Source organism: Hyperolius riggenbachi, chromosome 4 (assembly GCF_040937935.1).
Source record: "Hyperolius riggenbachi isolate aHypRig1 chromosome 4, aHypRig1.pri, whole genome shotgun sequence".
Classification (NCBI taxonomy): Eukaryota; Metazoa; Chordata; class Amphibia; order Anura; family Hyperoliidae; genus Hyperolius; species Hyperolius riggenbachi.
The window spans coordinates 240,345,603-240,368,655 of record NC_090649.1 but is presented as its reverse complement, the minus strand read 5'-3'; the positions used below and the strand labels follow the sequence as shown (position 1 = coordinate 240,368,655).

The 23,053-nt window shown below is 40.8% G+C and overlaps 1 protein-coding gene across 3 annotated transcripts in view; it reads left to right on the top strand.

The window, feature by feature from the left end:
* Positions 1 to 22,836, top strand: part of FILIP1 (filamin A interacting protein 1) — a 236,118-nt gene extending 213,282 nt beyond the window's left edge. For 2 of the 3 annotated variants that reach the window (XM_068281503.1, XM_068281506.1), the window contains exons 5-7: positions 10,178 to 12,992; positions 17,730 to 17,951; positions 21,877 to 22,836. In XM_068281503.1, coding sequence (XP_068137604.1) covers positions 10,178 to 12,992; positions 17,730 to 17,936 — 3,022 coding nt within the window. In that variant the 3' untranslated portion in view covers positions 17,937 to 17,951; positions 21,877 to 22,836. The remainder of the gene's footprint in view (positions 1 to 10,177; positions 12,993 to 17,729; positions 17,952 to 21,876) is intronic. The other variant, XM_068281507.1, reaches the window with a different exon arrangement.
* Positions 22,837 to 23,053: the final 217 nt, after the last annotated feature.

Here is a 23,053-nt window from a genome sequence, read left to right as displayed (position 1 = left end):
TACACGTTAGGTACCACACAAGCGACACAAAGAGGAGGTTTAGGTTCCGGCAAAGGTTGGGTTAGGGTTTTGTATTAGGAAGGGGTTTCATTTTGGGGGTTATGGTTAGGCATCAGGAGGGGGTTACATTGGCATGGATTAGGCATTAGGAAGGAAAATGTTGTCATTTAGGGATAGTTGGTGGGCAGGGACAAGTGCTAAAAACTGGCAACGGGGTCTTACAACACTGAAGTAGGAATACGGTGACTGAACATTTCCAATTAATTATTAAACTATCAACTTACTTGGCACCCAGATTAAGCGGCAGCGGTATAAAATGTACTTTGGGGGTCCTCCTTTCCTGACACTTGAAAGTAACACCTCCTCTGCTTACTTTTGGATTTGGGTCACTTTAGCTACAAATGATACTTGTGAATGGAAAAAAGTCTGATGCTGATAATTATCACAAAGGAAATTTTAAGGTTCCTTAAGGTGCGTACACACGTCCAACTTTACGCCTGATTGTCATGTAAACTGGTCGTTTGAACGACTTGAAATGCAAACAAGTCGTTCAGACGTCCTGTACATACTGATTAACAAAGCGGCTGATATCCTAATTTATATGTCCTTTAACCAACTTGGTAATGGACAATGGACTGGATAGATTGACAATGGACTAGATAAAACGACTGATTAAACGAGTGTATGTTTGAAGGTCTATCTAGAAGAAGTTTGTACACACGTTCTGACTCAAGTGATTCGGCTGTTATCAGTCACTCGACTCTGCGTACACATGTCCAAATTGTCGTTCAAACGGCAAGACAGACGACAAGTTGGGTGGAAAATCAGGACTTGTGTATGTACCTTTAGTGATCCCTTAGTAATACATTTTATCAGAAAAGCTGCAGCCATTAACTATCTTGTTACCACCCCTGTGTGCTACCATTTTATGCTAAAGGTAAAGGTGATAAGGTCTCTGACAGACCACTGTTATGACATAAACTTTATGGCCAGAGCCCTAACCAATCAGTATTTGTCATTGGAGTGGCCAGTATTTCAGAGGCTCTGATTAGCACAAAATAGTGGTTAAAATGTAGTGCACTAGCTCTGCAGTGTTTTTCTACATAGGCTTTATATGTTCATATTATGCTTCTGGCTATTTTTGATGTAAGTTGTGGCTATTTTTTATGTAAGTTGTGTAACCATTAAACACGCCACTGCAAAAAAAACAAAAACTATCGGTTTCAGCAATGAAGCAGATTTTCTTTTCTGCTTAGCAAAAACTGTTTGTTTTTCAACAAAACTTTTGTGCATATTTAATTCTTAATGAAATCTGATTGAGATTCATTGGGACAAAGTAGTACAGTGCATTGATCACTACTATCTGACTGTTAGGGGAGTGATTGATCATCTTTCGAACCAATTTAATAACAGCCTAAGGATATCTAATTAAAATCACCCCTGACCCAAGGCAAAGTGACCTACGGTAAGCACAAGCTTACAAGCTCAAGATGCATCCAAATACCTCTGTGCATTGTCCATTCCTCTCATCCCCTCTTGTTTCTCCGCCCCCATAATCACTCCTCGAAAAATCAGACTTTTGGCTTAAGTCAAATTTTTATACGGCAGACTAGCTGCGATGTTCACTCCTATCACCTTCCCACTCCCTCCTCTTCTCTGCCCTATTTACTTATTTAAAGAGACTCTGTAACAACATTTTCAGCCTTATTTCTTCTATCCTATAAGTTCCTATACCTGTTCTAATGTGGTCTGTGTTACTGCAGCCTTTTCTAGTTGCACAGTGGCAGTGTTATCTCTGTTATATGATCTAATCTTCTCTCTTCTGTCGGCTCTGTCGGCTGAGGCTGGAATGTGTGAAATGTGCTGCGCTGCTTGTCATTGGCAGAAGCTATACACACCCTCTCCAAGCTCTGTATGAGTCAGAGACTGAGCTACTCTCAAGCCTATCACACTCTAGTTAGAAGCCATGTCTTTTGTTTGTAAACACTGCCTAAAAATGGCAATTACAAGCCAGGATAGCAGCAGGGAGTGACAGAAACAGCACAGAGGGGCCCAGGAGAACATAATGAATAGAATGGTATGCTTTTTGTTGTAAGAATTTTAGAGTACAGATTCTCTTTAAAGAGGTGGGACTGGGAGGGTGATAGGACGGAACATCACAGCAAGTCTGCCTCATCCTGACTGAAAATCTGACTTTAGCCAAAAGTCAGAATTTTGAAGGCATGAAGGGCGGGGAAACAAGGAGAGGAATGGCCAAAGCACAGATGTACAGTATGTGGATCCCGCATACCTCTGTGTCTAGTCTACCACCTTCGGTATCAGGTCAGGTATCTTTTAAGGCATGATTTTTGTTTTCATGTGAATTACCACATTTGATCAATGCAAACATTTCAGAGCCCATTTATTCCCCTGGGATAACTTGCATAAAAAGATAATACATTGTGAGGATATATACAGTGGGTGTAGCAAGTGATTTTTATCAATGTTACGTGTTCAACAGCACATTGGTGCATCTCCTTGTTACTAATGAAAGAGAATAGTAGAAATAATGTGATGATAATTGTAAATGACAGGGTGTATAAATTGCCTTTCTGTCATCACCTTCAGTAAGTTGACATCATGTTTGGGTGATACAACATTGTGTTAACAAGCTGGACTTGTATCAGCTATCCCAGTGAACATTGTGTTTTCCTGATCTCACACAAAGCATTTGACTGGATCCCTTTGACTCTTTCCTAATCGCCCTTCCTTTGTTGATACATCATACCAGGACATCTGGAACACATGCATTTTTATGGGGCGAGAGGTAAACATTGTAATAAAATACAAAGAAAGCCTGTAATCAATAACAAATGCTGTATCTGTGATGGGAATTTCTATATGTCACGGTCATTTTCACATGCAATTGACTTAAATGGCACTTTTATGGAATTGACTTTCTTTACCGTCTTGAAGAGGTTAATGATTGGCAGACCACCAAAAACCCTGAAGTGAATGTTTTATTATTGCTTTATGTCAATCTTCTTCAAGGACTGCTCCCACTACATCACCCGAATGGAACCTGCAAGTTTACTCTAGCATTAACCCCTGCTCATCTAGCGAGAGCCTGTGCATGTAAAACGTCAAGCACCAGTAAGATTGTAATCTCGCCTCCTATTGGTTGTCTGAGGAGAAAGATGCGTCCCCAGCTGCAGCCTCAGAGCCTCACAACAGGATTTACTCCCATTCAAATTTTCTTTGTGAACTCAGGAGGAAACAAAGAACAGATTGCTGGCTGTTATTCTACCTTCAGAACCAGCAACATACGATATACATTGGTTTCTCTGTTTCTACAGTCTACACACACCAGTCAGAGATGAAAAACATTACCACATCATTAAGATGAAGGAGACAGAAAAGTAAATGTCATCCCTGTTCCTTTTATTGGATGATTGCTTTCTCTTTGCCTTGCTACACAGAAGATAAACCATTACTAGACTTTGCATGGCAAATCCTAGTTTTAAAGGAGAATAGTTTCTAAGCTCAACTTTGGTCACCACCTGGAAATTTTAAACATGTTAAAATAGTAAATAAATGAGATTTAGCCAAAGTGATGGCTTTCTTAAGATAAGAGTATTCAGTCACAGTGTATATGTTTAATGTATAAATCGGTTCTTTAGATTTTGAATACAAAAGTGCTCAAACTGAAAGGACTATTGACAGCAAAGTTTGCTAAGACTTCCTCTCGTAGGAAAGTGTATATATGAATCGGTGCTACAGCAAAGTGCTAGAGGAGGGAGCAGACAAGTGTGTGAGTCTTTTCTGTTTGGGGGTTTTATGTGCTCCACCCCTCTTCAATGAGAGAATCTGCACAATAATGAAGCATGTAAGAAGAGATGACATCATCAGTCAGTGGTCCCAGCTCCCAAACACAGCATTCACCTTTTATTGTCTTGATGACATGGTTGGAATGCAATGGCAGAACCCCTAGAGAACAGAAGCCAGAAAGCGGCTTGTTGAGGTTTCCGAGGAGAGTTGTTATGTCCTTTAAAGTATCTGCTGGCTGATTCTGAAGGTAAGGAAAGTCTCAGTTTGAGACAGAATCAGACACGCTGTTTCTGAATGGAAGGAGCTTGTTTGTCCTTAGAGAGCCCTTTTGAATTCACTTTTTTTTACACTTTGATCAGTACACAGTGTTCTTGAGATGGTTAAAGTAGGATGCTAGCAGCAGCAGCACAGGGTTTTAAATCATTCAGTCTGCAGTGTGGATCTTCCTTTTAGACAATGTATTGCATAATATTGCAGACCATGAGGCTCATCCAACAGCTTTACTGTAATGATTTTATATTTGCCCATATTTTTTTAAAGTGGTACTGAAATGTGAACAAATGGAGACATTTATTTTTTTAGTGAATTACAATATTATGAACCTGATTTTAAAAAGTGGTATAAATTGCAGTGAACCATAACAACACAATACAGCTAAGGCAGAGACTTATGATATCTTATTGCTTGTTATGAGTTAGCACACTTGCATGTAACAGAACCAGGACTGGCATGTTATTATCATTCCAAAGGTATTATTAGCAGTAGTTATGTAGTCACGGATATCGGCAGAGAGGGCAAGAGGTGTCAGGCCTGCTTCCTGCCATAGTTTAGTAAAAATTCAATGATCTCAATTATGAAATGCCAATTATACAGTATTTAAAATGAAGGATCATTAAAATAAATTAATATTCATTTTCAATCATTGGAGTTGATGCATGGATTATCTGTTATTCAGTTACCTACATAAACCTTTTAAGCATCCAAAAAGCAAAAACCGTGCTAGAAACAAGGCAATAAAAATAATTTTGAAGTTGAGTAACTTACTTTTAGTGAATTATTTGATCAGAAAGTTCTGAAAAGCTAATTTACAGACAAGGTGAAAAATGGTTAAGGAGAGATATTTCACAAGACAAGCTTTGTGAATCAACCACAAAGTCACTTAATTTTGTGCTTTATAAAAATGCCTTCTACAGTAGTAGCACTAGTAGAAGTTGTAGTATTAATAATAATAATAATAATAATAATAATGAATAATAATAATAATAATAATACAGAAATAATAATCATAATACAAAAAATTAAATAGTTACAGCAATTGCATATGCAATATTTACCGCTTATAGTAATTTTTTATATTAGCAAATAAACTGCTGCAGGTTCACGTAATTTGCAGGTCAGATGAAGTATGTGGTGGGATTGTGGTGTGGTCAAACAACAGGCCTTTATCTGCATACCTGTTTGTCAGTACATTCCTTTTATGACCAGGGTTCATTTTGGTCCCTCTCCTTATGTTTCTCTTAATCATGCAGCCTCCTTTTGGTCCTCATGTATCCTGGATTCTCTTTTGCATACAAGTTCATGCACCTTTGCTCTATTTATCCACTCAGGCTATGGATATGAAGGGGAGTGGCTGACTGGAGTGTCTGTGCAACCTGCCTTGATGATAATGACGTGTCCTTTAAAGGGGCACTGGGGTCCACTTTTGGATACTCGTAATATTTGTTTATTGAGGTCTTGTGTATTTTGGCATACTGCTTGGGCATCGTGTGGGGTTGCATGACTCACTTTACATGTTACATGCTCAGCATTTGGCTAGCGGTTATGCAAAGCTCAGATGATTGCTAGATGCGGAGCACCTGCCCCCAAATCCTTGGGGACCATAAAATCACAGGAAATGCATCCTGAATTACTATGCTTGTCACACTGATAGGCACCAAGTAATTTAAATGCTCAGACATGGATTGACTACCTTGTAAATTTTCACTCTAATTATGGGAGAGCACTGATGTATGAACCACATTAGGGTGTTTCGAAAGATTCACAAATAAGCCAGTTTCGCTTACACACAGCGTTATCTGGATTTCTCACTGGGGGACTGAAGAATTTTGTTTCACCTTGCTTGTAAAGGTCAGCATGTAACAGATCTGTGACTTTCTTTTCCTCAAATCCCCCTGCCATGATACCTGATTATACACTGGAAATGTATTTTAGGTTTGTTACAGACACTTAAAGAGGAACTTCAGCCTAAACAAACATACTGTCATTAAGTTACATTAGTTATGTTAATTAAAATAGATAGATAATATATTCTCTTACCCACCCTGGTTTAAAATAACAGGGAAATGTTTGATTTCATGATGGCAGCCATCTTTTTGGTTGAAAGTAGGTGACAGAGCATGAGACACAGTTCCAACTGTCCTGTGTCCTGAGCAGCTCTCCCAGTTGCTAGGCAACGTGAATAACAACATAGTGTAACAATCGGTGTAACACAGAGAGGGTCTGATTACTGGTGAACTGCAGTATCACCGAGAATACAGAATATACCCGATTATCGATGATCTGCAGTATCACTGATAATCAGATATATCTACTAACCTCTGGACACCTGAGATAACGAGTGAGTGTTAAGTGCAACAGCAATACTTTGAGTACTGCACAGAAGTATGTTCCTTCCGATGGCCTAGACTCTCCCGGGGGAGGAGCTAGGCTGAGAGTAGGAAGGACAGAGCGTGAGTGACACCAGTGAGAGGGTGTCACTAACAGGTCTGGGAACTGCCTCTAACAGTAGGGTCAGTTCTCGAGGTCGGGCAAGCCAGGTCGTTAACACACAGACAGATAAGGTACAGATTCAGGAGACTGATACGGAATCCAATGGACAGGCAGGTTTTGGCAACGGAGTATCAGAATAACGAGGTACAGAATTAGGAGGCAGGTACAGAGTCCAGGAACGAGCAGAGTTTGGTAACAGGATATCAGAAATAACAAGGTACAGAATCAGAGTTCAGAGGGATAGTCAGGCAGGCAGAAGGTCATAACAAATAATACAGTTCAATATTCCTGACACTAAGGTGTGAGTTCCTTGATCGTCAACACCTTTGGAAACTATGCTAGAACACAGATACAGACAAGGTCTGAGTGCTACCACGTAGTGATTGCAACGCCAGACACCAGAGAAATGACCAGCACCCAGTATATATACCACAGCGCTCTCCAGCGCCACCCCTAAGTGCTGGACCAATGGGGAATGGTGAAAATGTCAGCTGACCAGCTTGGTCAGCTGACTCTTCTCTGGCCGTCATATAAGCTCTGCCTCTCAGCGCGCGCGCGCGTCCTTCTGAACCTGTGTGGACTAGCAGTCCCAGCCACACCAGGCATGTTTTGCAAAGTATCAGCTGATTCGGGCGGACTCCCCGCGTCCAACCATCATGTCAGGGGTATCGCTATGCGTACAAACCGCCGCGTCCAACGCGGACTCCACCGCTCTGCCTATGCGGCATGCGGCGGTTTCTTCACGTTGTGCCGCCATGTTGGACGCGGAAACAGCCGCCTCACCCTGAACACTTGCGGCGGCTTTTCCGCGTTTCTTCACACATAGGCAATCCCATCATGCTCTGCACAGTATCAGGGAAAAAAAGCCCGGGCTTTTTTTTCTTTGATGGGTGGAGCTTTGCTAAAAATGCAGCTAAAAATGATGCTTTGGTAAGAAAAACAAAGTTCTGATGCTGTGAAACTGTTAAAGAAACACCAAGCCTTTTCAGTTCTGCTGAGTAGATTTTTAGTCCGGAGGTTCACTTTAACTTCATGAAACAGTTGTTGGATATTAGGGTGCTCGTTCTCACCACTTTCATCCTCTATAATTGGACAGTGCTCAGCATTAACCATAGTAGTATTCACTTTGTGTGGATGTGACTCCATTTCCATGTATTATATTGATCTAATCAATCACTAGCTTTGCTTGTTTTATGCCATCTGAACTCCACCGGTAGTAAAATTTAATTATATTTTGCTTGCATGTTCTGAATCTGATACTTTGCTCTGGATACCTTATCCAGAGCAAGGTCATATTTGGCATGGCCTTGACAAGACCCAAAGGTCATGTCCAGGTCATGCCAAAGATAACCTTGATCGCATGGGTAGAGAAATAGAACTTTGGATAAGAGAAAAAAATTAAATGTCCAAAATAGTTTCAACCTATTTCAACCTGGACTGTAAATGATGGCTACAACTTAATAAAGCTGGCCACTAACGGTCCAATTTCTAGTGAAAAATCGTTCGAGCGATCAGAAATTCTGATCGGACGAAAAATCGTTCACTACACCATCAACTAACCAATCATTGCTTCCTATCTATCATGACCACCAAGAAAATCCAAATTTTCGTTCGACAAAAATTCATTCGGGCGACATTTTTTTCACTCGTTCATAATCGATTGTGTCCACCAATGGAGATTATTTACAACCAATCCGATCAGAATTTCTGATCGCTCTAACGATTTTTCGCTAGAAATTGGCCCGTTAGTGGCCAGCTTTAGGTGTACCCTGCTGCTATATCTGTCAGTACAGTCAGAGGCTCTGCTCAAGACCTGGTAGTCTGAAAAAAGAGGCAAATGAACAAACTATAGTTGTGAATAAGAAATTGGGTCAAACTGAGGTCATATTGAAATTAAACACAAGACAAACTGATCCAATGATGGTTATTGTATATTTATATAATGCCAACATCTTCTATTTTAGTGTGAGACTCTAAACCAGGCTCAGCAAGAGAAAACAAACACACAAACTAAAGAATTATTTATTTATAGCATCAGGTCAATGAGAAGAGTTTTGTGCATCAGGGCGTGAACTACAGATCTAAAGTAATTAGGCTGCAAACTGTATCTGTTTGGAATTAGGCCAAACAAATGCTCTTTCTGTCAATTTTGATTGAGCCCAATTCCAAGCTGCATACAATTTGCATTGAAATTGTATGTAAGCCAGAATTATTAGGATATCATTGGTCATCTCTCTTCCTCTGCCTATGGTTATCTTTTCCATATGGTGTTCAAAAGGAGTATGTTAACCACTTGCCGACCGCACACTCATAACGTGCGTCGGCAAAGTGGCAGCTGCAGGACCAGCGACGCAGTACTGCGTCGCCAGCTGCAGCCTGATTAATCAGGAAGCAGCCGCTCGTACGAGCGGCTGCTTCCTGTCAAATCACGGCGGGGGGCTCCGTGAATAGCCTGCGGGCCGCCGATGGCGGCTCGCAGGCTAGATGTAAACACAAGCGGAAATAATCCGCTTTGTTTACATTTGTACGGCGCTGCTGCGCAGCAGCGCCGTAAGGCAGATCGGCGATCCCCGGGCCAATCAGCGGCCGGGGATCGCCGCCATGTGACAGACCACATCCTGTCACTGGCTGCACAGGACGGATAGCGTCCTGTGCAGCCCGGAACACCAGGGGGAGGCAGCAGGTAGGAGAGGGAGGGGGAATTTCGCCGCGGAGGGGGGCTTTGAGGGGCCCCCCCCGCCACCCACAGCAGGCAGGAGAGATCAGACCCCCCCAGCACATCATCCCCATAGGGGGGAAAAAAGGGGGGCAATCTGATCTCCCTGCCTGCACCCTGATCTGTGCTGGGGGCTGCAGAGCCCACCCAGCACAGATCAATCAAACCAACGCTGGTCCTTAAGGGGGGGTAAAGGGTCGGTCATCAAGTGGTTAAATAAGAATACAATGCACAATTTACCTGTAGTGGCTTTTCCTCAAAAAATGACAAACGTATTATTTCAAGAATATAGTGTCACAAAACACCATACACTATAAAAGCAGACATTGGCATTATTTAATTATGTATTATAGCAATAACATAGGATCAATATATCCTGTAGGATAAACCAGGAAATGCGAGTGGCACATGTGATCACAATAAGAAAGTTGCAAATAAGTGATGTGTCACTATTTTTACTTCTTCCTTATGGGCCTATTTCCACTACAAGCGGATTCTGGATGCAGAAAACTGACTTCAATGAATGCCTATAGGAAATTTGCATGAGAAAAATCGCATTTAGTGGAAATAGGCCCATAGGCATTCACTGTAGTCAGTTTTTTTGCATCCAGAATCTGCATGTAGTGGAAACAGGCCCTATATTACACAGGAAACAACAGTGACTTATAGTCATGTGATTGCAAGTAGGCAATCAAAGAATTACACATTGATCAAGTAATAGTGTGACACATCTGCTTCATGATTTTTTTAAGTATATATAATCCTGGTTATAGCAGAAGTCTTGTTACTGTTGGCAAATAAAAATGAGATTTTACAACAGATATCAGGGTTTTTTTTTACATTTTAAAAATACATATTAAAATGAATGTTTGATGTGTTTTACAGACTGAAGAAGTTACTGGAGCAGGAGAAAGTCTACCAGGTGCGGAAAGACAAAGAATATACCAAGAGACTCAATAAAGTTAGAGATGAACTCGTAAAGTTGAAGTCATTTGCACTAATGCTTGTGGATGAAAGACAAATGCATATTGAACAGCTTGGTCAACAGAGCCAAAAGATTCAGGATCTTACTCTACAACTTCAAGAAACTGAGGCAAAACTGAAAGCAGCCTGTGCAAAAGCCAATGAAGACAGCCAGAAAGTTATTAAATTGGAATTAGATCTTGAGCATAAAACCTCTAAGTATTCTCAAGAGCATGAGGAAATGTCTACAAAACTGGTCACTCAAGAGTCCAATAACCGTCATCTCCGACTTAAGTTGGTGGGTCTCAATCGTAAAATTGAAGAACTGGAAGAAGCAAATAAGAATCTTCAAAAAGCTGATGAAGAGTTGAAAGAACTACGAGACAAAATAGCCAACGGAGAATGTGGAAATTCAAGTTTAATGGCAGAGGTAGAGAACTTAAGAAAGCGTGTTTTAGAAATGGAAGGAAAAGATGAGGAGATTACAAAAACAGAATCACAGTGCAAAGAATTACAGAAAAAACTCCATGAAGAAGAGCATCATAGTCGGGAATTAAAATTGGAGGTAGAAAAGCTTCAGAAAAGAATGGCTGAATTAGAAAAAATAGAGGAGGCTTTTATGAAAAGTAAGGCTGAGTGCTCCCAGCTTTATGTAAAGCTGGATAAAGAAAAAACACAAACAAGAGAGCTGACCAAGGAAGTTGAATTGGTGAAGACGAGAGTTAAAGAATTAGAAACCGTTGAGGGAAGACTGGAAAAAGCAGAACACAGTTTAAAAGACGATTTAACAAAGTTGAAATCTTTCACTGTTATGCTGGTTGATGAAAGAAAAATCATGATGGAAAAGATAAAACTGGAAGAAGGAAAGGTGAATGACCTAAACAAAAACTTGAAAACTGAACAAGGAAAAGTTATGGAGGTAACAGAAAAGCTCATAGATGAAAGCAAAAACCTTTTGAAGTTGAAGTCAGAGATGGAGGAAAAAGTTTCTTGCTTGACTAATGAGCGAAATGAGTCAATCAGCAAACTGAGAAGCATGGAAGAAAAAAACTGTGAATTAAGTTGTAAAGTAGAACTGTTGATGAAAAGAATGGAGAACATGGAAGTTTCTGAAAGAGAAGTTGCACGTAGCAGGACAAAGAAAAATGTTGAGCCTGTACATCAAGATGACAACAAAACAAAAGAATTACTTTTAGAAATTGAAAGGCTTCGAAATCGTCTTCAGCAGCTGGAAGTGGTTGAGGGAGACTTGATGAAAACAGAAGATGAATATGACCAACTAGAAAGGAAATTTAGAACTGAGCAAGATAGGGCAAATGTACTTTCCATGCAACTTGAAGAGCTAAAAAGTCAGATTGCAAAGAATAAAGCTATTGAGAAAGGAGAAGCAGTAAGTCAAGAGGCAGAGCTTAGACACAGAATCCGAGTGGAGGAGGTGAGAAACAGAGACCTAAGGGCAGAGGTGCAAGCACTTAAAGAAAAGGTTCATGACATGATGAACAAAGAAGATCAGCTGTCACAACTTCAAGTTGATTACTCGGTTCTTCAGAAAAGGTTTATAGAAGAAGAAAACAAAAACAAAAACATGGGACAAGATGTCATGAATCTGACAAAAGAATTGGAGTTGTCAAAACGATACAGTCGTGCTATACGGCCAAGCATGAATGGGCGAAGGATGGTAGATGTCCCAGTGACATCTACAGGAGTACAGACAGATGTGATAAATAATGAATCTGTTGAAGATGAAACTCCAGCAGTGTTCATCAGGAAATCCTTCCAAGAAGAGAACCACATTATGAGTAATTTAAGGCAAGTTGGACTTAAAAAACCTTCAGAGAGGTCGCCTGTGCTGGAGAGGTACCCTCCTGCCGCTAATGATCTAAATATGCGAAAATCTTGGATTCCTTGGATGAAAAAAAGGGAAAATAGTACACCTGCCACTTCAGTCACACCAGAAAGAGCGGTCCGTCCAAATCAAAGTACAGGTCATCATGGTGAAGTTTTTCTTTCTCCAAAACAGGGTCAACCTCTTCATATAAGAGTAACACCAGACCATGAGAACAGTACAGCTACTCTAGAAATAACTAGCCCACCTGCTGAGGACTTCTTTTCAAGTACTACAGTAATACCAACTTTAGGGACACAGAAGCCAAGGATTACAATTATTCCTTCTCCAGGCATCATGACTCAAAAAGGAAAAGCTGCCAATAGTCCATTAAGCCCAGAAAGGTCTATGTCTCCTGTGACTATAACCACTTATTCACGGGAAAAACCTGCAGAAAGTTCCAGATCCAGTTTTGGGGACAGACCTACCTCTCCAATTCAGATACTCACAGTATCAACATCTGCTGCATCTCCAGAGATATCTGTTTCCCCAGATGCCCAAGAAATGACTATGGGTCGTGCTGTGTTTAAAGTTACTCCAGAAAAACAGACTGTACCAACTCCCATTAGAAAATACAATGCTAATGCAAACATAATTACAACAGAAGACAATAAAATCCACATCCACTTAGGCTCACAGTTTAAGAGAAATCATGGTGTTTCTTCAGAAGGAACAACCCCAGTCATAACTGTTAGACCTTTAAATATTACTTCAGAAAATAAAGAGTTGTCAACTGGCACTGTACTGCGATCTCCTAAGACCAACCTCTCTGCCAGACCTACAAGTAAAGTCACCAGCTCAATAACTATAACACCTGCAACATCATCTTCTACACGTTCAACCCAATCAGTGGTGAGTAGACATATGAACTGGTGTGATCCAAAAGTGCAAGTTTCTTCATATACAACCCAATTCCAGTAAAAAAATGAATTTAGGATAGCGTGTTATGTGGTTAGAACCACAGTTGTATTTGTATTGTTGTTCTGTCTCCTAATACTGTATGTGAGAATTCCATTATTTTCTGTCCAAATAGAAAGTGTTGAAATCTCAGCCACGATGACAGCAACAGCAACAAAGAGTTAGCATCCATGCCTAGTTTTTAGTGCTGTGCCTCGTTTCTTGCCCCCAGGACCACTAGTCTTCTCATTAAAAGTTCTGCACAGAAACACACAGCACACCATGATGTAAAATCCAGGAAACTTTTATTTAGTTCATTTAAAGTGAACCGAGCACCTTTTTTTTATCATTCAGGACATTTCTACAGCACATGAAAAATGCATGACAACAATCTGTTTCATTATTAAAATAAACTTTCATTTTACCTTGTATTTTACATTCAAAGTATATTAATTACCCTGTTTCAGCAGGGCTGCCCGGCCGTCCCCGGCCGCAGAGCTTTCAGGATCCTAATTGTTTTATTGGGCTAATTACCAAGAGGTGAACAATGCTATTAGACAACAAAGGGGGTTAGTAATTAGGACTGTTTCTTCAAAGACCTAGTGTGTGTCCATGTGTCAAGATAGCATCTCTGACTTCTGTAAATAAGGAATGTGAGAAGGGGAGGGGGGAACATGGCAGCTTCTATGCCAGGAGAGATTCCATTGAAAGAGAATGTGCTCAGTTCACTTTAAAGACAGCCAAGGTATCAGACACAGAAGTCCTTAGTCTTAGCTATGACTGTGTGTCTGAAACACATTCACTGCCTTGTCTTTCTTTGGATGTGCTAAATAAAGATTCCTGGATTTTACCTCATGGTGTGCTGAAAGTTTCTTCGCTGAATATATGTTGGCCTGGGGAGGGTTGCCAGGCACCACCTATCTACAAGGGGGCTAGTAGCGGTCTACCTACTTGATTCTCTTTTTATTAAAGCTGTAAAACTCCATGGATATGCCAGGAACAGGAAGTGAGGGAGACTCACTCCAATGGTGCTATAAACAGCAATAACCCCCCCCCCCCTCCCCCAAAGTTTCTTACACTAAATTCATTTTTCCCCTGGAACTGGGCTTTAAAATAAACTACTGTCATTCACAATTATGTATCTAAAAGCAACACCACTTGCACCAAAAATATTTTTATTTGCCATTTAAATGATCTATACTGCTTGTTCATTATTGTTATATAATATAAAGCAAACTTGTAACAAACGTGAAACAGTGCCCATTGAGGGTGCTTTTACCATTGGTCTGATGCAGTCTGATGTGGTGCTATTTGGAATAATTGCACTGCATCGGCACCGAAAAGTCGCACCATTCATTATAGCCACGATGCAACCCAAGAAAAAAAATCAACATGGAATGTGCACTTCTGCACTTTTGCATTACCCGGAGCACTACCATTACCTGCTGCATCGCGTCACATTGCAGGTAGTTTGTCGTGTTCCATTGCATGTAATGGCCATTGGGATGAGTTGCAGTAGGAGAAAGTACTGTGACGCGTCACAAAGCGGTAAATGTAAAAGGGCCCCAAGTGTAAGTAGTGCTTTCATGTTGTTGATATCAATTCCCCATTAGGGGATATCAAGCATTTGCCAGTGGTGTGGAACAAAATATCTCAATTATCCCATTTATCTATCTATTTATTTATTGTATTAATAAAGCGCCAACATATTACGCAGTGCTGAACCTCTTCCACTGTATCTTAGACTAGAACAACTACCTCACTTCTTATTGCAAAGTATAAGTACAGCGGAACATAAATGCACAAAGCACACTTACTGTGTATTAATATAGTGCACAGATCTTTACAGAGTACATGGTTTGTACTTCAGAAGGGCTCACATTCTCATCTAATCTAAAATATATGGATCTCTCCAATTTGTATGAAAGGTTTGGTACAAAAACTACCTCCCAATCATTTCAATTGACAAACTTCTAAGGCAAGTTTTACATATAGTGCAGTATGATTGTCCTGCAGAACAAGCGCACCACACTATTTTCCCTTGCACATAACCCTGCGGCACAGTAGGGGGACAGGGTAATATGCATAGCTTTGCCCCCGAACAGTAACATGCTCCCTGCTGGACAGGACATATGTCACTGTTTTTCAGCCACTCGCACATGAGTGCCACATCGCCACAATCTAAATAGATTGGTGTGGTGCCATAGACTCCAATGCAAATGTCTGTGTTGTTGGAACCACTTCTGTCGCAGCGGGGAGCGTACCGTGATGAAAAGTGATGCACCAAGGGCTTGATTCACTAAAGCGTGATAACTGCTATCACAGCAGTTATCACGCACTCTGCGGCTCACAAAAGTTTACATGTGAACAGCATTAGTTCACGTGATAAAAGAAGGTTATCGCACGATCACATGCGCTTTTCACGAGAACCGCGCATGTGATTGTGCGCAAATGTTGTTTATCGGGCTTGATTCACTAAACCGTGATAAGACAAATATCACACCTTATCAAAGTTATCACACGTCACAAGTTAACATGCCTTATCAGAGTCGCATAGCGAGTGCTACGAACCCGCAGGGGTTCTGGGCAGGACGAGTGCCATTGCCAATTAGCAGGCATAAGTTCGTAGCGCTTGTTATGCTACTCTGATAAGGCACGTTAACTTTGATAACGGGCTTTGTTGTTATGAGTCAAAGAGAAGCCACCTGAGTGACAATATTGAAGCATTGTTAACAGATTCGTGAATAGAGATAACGTATGTTTAAGTGCATCATGTCTCCAAAGTGAAAAAGTGAAAAGATTTTTTTAAAGAATCCTGACTGTCCTGGAACTTTAAAACGAAATGTTTTTGGTAAGGTAGCGTTAACAAGAATGCAGTTGTTAAAACTTAAATTTGGCAGCCTTTGTTAGCCTATAAGCAATCATTGATGCCCAGCCTTTCTGAAAAAAGAGGGCATTGGGGCAGTCCATTTCCGCTTTAAAGGGAACCAGATGTGAGGCACATGGAGGCTGACATATTTATTTCATTTTAAACAATGCACATTGCCTGGCTGTCCTGCTGGTACTCTGCCTCCAATTTATTTATTTATTTATGTATTTATGTAGTGCTGACATATTACGCAGCGCTGTCCAGAGTATATCGTCTTGTCACTAACTGTCCCTCAGAGGGGCTCACAATCTAGTCCCTACCATAGTCATATGTGCATTTCGTGTAGTGTATGTATCATAGTCTAGGGCCAATTTTTAGGGGGATGTTTGGGATGTGGGAGGAAACCGGAGTACCCAGAGGAAACCCACGCACACACGGGGAGAACATACAAACTCCTTGCAGATGTTGACCTGGCTGGGATTCGAACCGGGGACCCAGCGCTGCAAGGCGAGAGCGCTAACCACTATGCCACCGTGCTGCCCAATACTCCAATACTTTTAGCCTTAGACCCTGAACAAGCATGCAGATCAGATGTTTCTCACAAGATTAGCTGCATGCTTGTTCCAGGTGTGTGATTAAGACACTGCTGGGACCAGAAAGATCAGCAGGACAGCCAGGTAACTGGTATTGTTTAAAAGGAAAAAATGTCTCTCACCACCTTTTCAGCAGTTCTAAACTTGATTGAGCAAAGTCCAACACTGAGGTAAGTTATCAGTTCAAGCAGTACTTTATGTGTGTAAGTATTTAAATTATGCTGTAAATCAGCTCCCATACACACACAATCTACATTTAAAATGTAAGCACATTAACTACACTACCCCAAGAAAAATTCAGCCTCCCATGATGCAGTGCATGAAATCACCTTTATAGAATGTCCTGGGGTGGAGTACTATGGTGTGGCATGGCACTCTTGCCTTGCAGTGCTGGGTCCAAATCTGAACCAGGATACTCACTACATGGAGTTTGTATGTTCTCCCAGTAGGCATCCCAGTTTCATTTCACATCCCAAAACATGATAACTGATAAGGTAACTGCCCCCCCCCCCCAAAAAAAGCAACAACAACAACAATGCCCTTTGAAAATGATTGTGGTAGAGATTAGATTGTGAGCTTCTCTATAGAAGTTTGAGCAGTTATAGACATGACCATGTATTATGTATTAAATAATGTATTGGCAGGGCTGGTTCTAGACTTTTTGCTGAGGTAAACTTGTGAGGAAGTGCCCACGATTTGGAATGATCGCACAGCACCCGACAATTTACTCTGCTTCATTTAATTTTTTCACATGACATGCTGCAGCTCAACACAATAGCACACTGGCTGGCTGTGAGTCTGTGACAAATAAACTGCTCACCCTCAGCCACTCCATTCCTCCCCAGTCAGGACAGCAGTGCCACCTCCTCCCATCTGCTGTGCCAGTGAAATGAAACACTGCTGCTCTCCTGCCTCCCTTCTCCTCACTCACTGTCATTCTCCTCACACAGCACAACAAGCTGCCTTTCCTCAATGATGACCTTTTCACCTCACTCGCTCTCCTCTCACTTTTCCTCCTACTCTGACTGCATGCTATTAGTGTAAACACAGTACAAACATGCTGCCCCTGTAATCTCTGCATCTGATGCAAATGTTTCACCTTGCTGCATGAGAGAACCGGCCCTGAGTATTGGGGGATGTCTATCTGCCTGTAGAATTGCAGAATAAGCATTACCTATTTTTAGCTTCTGCTGTATATTTGAAATGCTAATATCATCTTTTTCTTTTAAGACAACACAAGATGGGTCCTCCCAGCGTCACATCCCTACCCGCATTCCCATGGCAAAAGGTATGAAAGCAGTCAAGCCAATAATGGCAGTGCCAGGAGCAGGAAATCTGTCAAAATTTGAGCCACGTGGCGAGAGTCAGTCTATGAAAATAGAATTGAAGAAGTCGCCAGCCAGCAGCTCTGCCCCTCTGGGAGGTGGAAAGGGCTGAGGCTAAGCCTTAGGGGTATGTGCAGGTGGTTCTGCTACCATGAAAAGCAGTTCCCTGTTTATCAGTTCTCAGATTTATACTAATTCCTGACTTCCTATTTCTTGTTCACCTCTCTATTGCTCAAAGGATCTACAGACTGGTGAGCTATGGTCCTTCTGCCATCTAGTTGTCAAAAAATAACAGAATTAAAACTTAACCATGTGTCTCAAAATGATTCAAGATGTGTTTCTGTACTGTAAAACATTGATTCAGACAAACATAATTGTTATATCAATCCCCCCAACACAATATGAAAAAAAAATGGCAGGTAAAGCTATTGGCATCACTGGATGTGAATGTTTTAGGCTTGGCTTACCCTCTGCTAAAGTGGTAGCACACCCATATTGTACAGATGCACTGTTCCAGGAACCTTGCAGGGTCCACTGCCACCCCAGAGCGGATATGTACCATTTGTCAACTAAAAGGCAACACAATCTGCTGTTCCAAAAAAAAAAAAATTTCATACCATTGCTTTTTTTTTTCTTTTAACAAAAAAAACATTGGAATTGTTTAGTGCAGAAGCACACAATGCAAAAACAGACACAATAAAACATACACATGAAAAAGCCCACTTAGAATCATTGCAGCAATTGATCCATTAATTTCAGTCCGCTGTATGTTATGGTAAAATTCAGGGCTGCAGATCACGTGTGATCCGGAATGGATTAGGAAAGGAAGCTCCAGGGGTGAGGAGATGCTCATGAGAAGTCCTACATGTGGATTAAGGTTGAGGTGACTAAACTGGATCAGGGGAGAAGTTAATTTCCAGAGCGGAGATTAAGCTTTGGGTATAATTTGGAGATCAGTTCAGCAAAGTATGCATATCAGTTCTGGTTGGATTAGAGTGTTGCCAGTCAATTCCCTGGTACGCTACACAGGACAGTGTCAATGTAATCTCCTTTTTGTTGAGTCTTATGGAAGAAAAGGGCAAATACAGAGATGTTGAAGAGGACAGGAAGTACCGTATTTTTCGGACTATAAGATGCTTCTGACCATAAGACGCTCCTAGGTTTAGAAGACAAAAAACAGAGGAAAAAAATATATACTAAACCTGGTGCATCCATGGTGAAGGGGCATCTTGTGGATTATGCCCCCTTTGTACCTCATGCCCCCTTGTACCTCTTGTGTCTCCTTGAGTCCTCCTCTGTCCCCCTTGTGTCCTCCTGTGTCCCCCATGTGCCCGCCTCTGCCCTCATCTATGCCCTTTGTGTCTCCCTTGTGTCCTCCTCTATGGCCCCTTTGTGTGCCCCTGTGTACTCCGTTTGTCCTCATGTGTCCGCCTCTGCATGTGCACAGTACATGGAGTCCCCAACATTGAAACAGGTTGAAGGTTCGTATTGGCAGGCATTCACAAGTCAGGAACTCCCTGCATTTGGACTATAAGATGCAGTGACTTCCCCTCCCCCCCCCATTTTTGGGGAAGGAAAAGTGAGTATTATAGTCCAAAAAATACAGTAGTTAGTGTATTCATGTGAAGTTTGAAACAAAGAGAAACAAAAGTGAGTAGATGAGGTTATTAGGGTATTTTTGATGTTACTTCTGCCAGGACCAGGGCAGTACATTCAGAAAGCAGGTTAAAGAGACTCTGTAACAAAATTTTGAGCCTTAATTCTTCTATCCTATAAGTTCCTATACCTGTTCTAATGTGCTCTGGCATACTGCAGCGTTTTCTAGTTGCACTGTCTCTGTAATAAATCTTATCTTCTTCCCTCTGTCGGCTCTGTCGGGCTCAGGCTGGAATGTGTGGAATGTGCAGCACTGCTTGTGATAGGCAGAAGCTATACACACCCTCTCCAAGCTCTCCTCTCAGCCTATCACACTCTGGTTAGCAGCCATGTCTTTTGTTTGTAAACACTGCCTAAAACTGGCAATTACAAGCCAGGATTGCAGCAGGGAGAGGCAGAAACAGCACAGAGGGGCCCAGGAGAACATAATGAATAGAATGGTATGCTTTTTATTGTAAGAATTTTAGAGTACAGATTCTCTTTAAGGTTCAGAAATGGAAAAACCACTACAAGAAAATGGCATTGAGGCAATCCCTTCAATGGAACAGGCATGCTAACTGCTTTTTTGAACTTTGATTGGGCAAATTCCCAGCATGCATAGCAGACTAAAGATCATCCACAAGACAACAATGTAATCAATTACAATTAAGCTGAGCATTGTTTTACAGTATAGAAACTTATGAAGAAGATGTATATTTAGTGGAGCATGTGTTAACTTGCATGCCAGCGGGCATGAAAACGAAAATTGCCCTTGTGATATTTGTATGTCCATGTTTTTTGTAGATGTGATTTGCATGACTACTATTACTTTCCACAAACTGACACAATGCTGCCATCTACTGGTGCACACTCAGAATGACATTAGTTCTAATGTGCAAGACTTTATTGACATAAGTATGACTATAAAATGCACATACTTTGATTCTCAAAGTAAATAAGCACACTATGGTAACTGGCTTCAATGTTTACATGTTAAAATCATACCTAAACATCGTTATTTAGAAAAACAAAATGATTTAGTTTAGTCATTTTTCTAAGGGAAATGGACGTGTTTAACTGTATTCTCACGTTTCTTGCTGCATTTCAGGTTTTGGAAAGTAAATTGATACATGATTATAATTATGTTCTGAGTATTGATTATTAGAAGATCTTTACACAAAATCAGGAATTATTCTATAATGCCGGTCATTACATGCCATGTTTCAAGGTGCCCATTAACTGTACAATTTTTATTGAACAATCATAATTTCAATCAGATCCTGATTGTATTGTATGAAAACAAAAAAGCTGGTGAGTTCTATTGATCCTGAACGATTGCATTAGCAATTGTTTCCTTAAATAAATGATCAATGGTGTGGAGTTTTCATAGATAGGATCACAAATATGATTGTACATTGGATTTGTTAATGCTGTGGCTCGATTAAATACAATCTTTCCTTTTGATGGGAATGATCTTATGGAAAATATGATAGTTCGCTAAAAATGCACTGACAATGGCAACCTTTAGGCTTTATACAGGTCTCCAATATGTCTACAAAAAAAGTGCTTAAAAAATGTCATCCACCCATTTCTCAAGTCATTATAGTCTATATAATCTGTGTATTGACTATGTTACTCTTGTTCTCAAGCTGTATTTTGGTTATGCACACTTTTATTAATGATTCAGTAGGCTAAAATTTGTAAAGCAATTTTCTCCTGTAGAAGATTCAAAGCATAAGGGGAAAGCCAAGGAGAGTGGCAGCCGCTTAGAGCATGCTCAGTAAGCTACCCGGGTCATGTGTGAGTAGGTGAACCCCAGTAATGATCTGCTACCCTTGCCATAACCTAGGGTCAGGTTCAGTTCTGTATGATTTTTGGGGAGTGGGAGAAAACTAGGGCACCCAGAGGAAACTGATGCAAACACAGAGTGACTGTATAAACGATAATGTTATGCTCTGTCAAATCATTTCGTAATTGTAGTTCTTGATGCCTGCCTAGTGCAACCTGATGGTGGGTAGCAAATGCAGAGAGCAAAGTGCAAAAGCATTCAGCAAATATTCTATGCTATAGGGCACTGCGTCATTAGCTATGACTGCTGTGCCTGCATACCTACTGGTGGCAAGAAGAACCTCAGGAAAATAATATCAAGTGTGTTTGGGCAATTGGCGTTTCTTGTAGAAGTCAGCCTTAGCCCCACCCCTTCCTTCTATCAAACCTCTATGTCGGTCCTTAGTGTGGGGAATAGCTCTATTGACCAGTGGGGAAGAAATGGAGCTCAGCTTAAACCTCTGAGATCTGTAGTAGGTAGCACACATACACAATTTAGGGCAGACCTTTATGCTGAAGGAAATATCAGGTTTACTGTAACTGCTGTTGCATGAAACCTATAACACTGTCTACTTGTTTCTTGTTTCCAGAGAGCATTGTTATCCACCAGCTCCGCATGAACACTAGATGAAGGACACGAGGGAACACGAATTGATGCACTTCTACTGAACTCAGCCTTTTATGGATATTTTCTAACATGCTGAAAGAGACAGTATCGACATTCATTACTTTGCTACTACCACATCAAAGAAAATATCTGTATTTTTGTGTTTTTTTTTTAAATATTACAAGTGTTTGGGGAAATGTTATGGATTTGCAGAAATATATTTTGTGGATAGCTTTTGTAAAGAAATTCATTATCTGCAAGAATTTTAACTTATTTTATATTTTTTGGATTTTTTTTAAAGTGGCGTTCTTTCCAGTATTTTATTTTTCATATTAAAATTGCCTTTGTCAGTTGCCTAGTAAAATAGAACGCTATGATGTGGAATTATTTAAAGGAGCACGCCTATGTGTACAGTACATGTGAGTACATAAGGTTTAGCTTATAAAAAGAAAAAAAACATAATTAAGTGAATGAAAAGAGACAAATTGGTATTTTGTGGACTATAAGACACGCCTAGGTTTATCGGGCAAAAATCAGGGGAAAAAAAATACTAAACCTGGTGAGTAGATGGTGCAGGGCCATCTTATGGAACTCCCCTCCCCCTTAACCCCCCCCCCCCCCCCCCCAAACTGTCTCGGTCAAAGGAGCTACACTAACCCCTGCTGACCACTTCTAACAGTCACACATGACATGGCTAGATGTGCTGGCAAATGGTTGCAGCTAAGTGAGGCAGGAAACTGCTAGCACAACTTACAACCAAGGCCTGAAGCTCACTATGAAAACTAATCAATTAAATCACTAAAGTGCAACATGCAATTATTTTAACCAAACAATGAGGTGGTGTGGTATTAGCCACAGCATAAAAGTGTATTGTGCTAATCTGTTTCCAAAGGTAGTACAGAACTATGTGCCACAATTAATAATAAAATACTCTACAATCAAATACTCAATATATCATTATGTAAAGCTTCTGTAATCAACTTGATAGCAATTCATATAAGAACCTTCCACTTTCTGCATACTAAGGGGAGACCAATGCACAATGAAGCCAGTAATGGGTAAAAATGCTGTGCGATCAGAGCCGTGAATGCAGTTGTATATCTGTATGAGGAGGAGCCTCGGCACCAGTTCGCATCAGCTGTCCTTGGGTCAAGCCACAA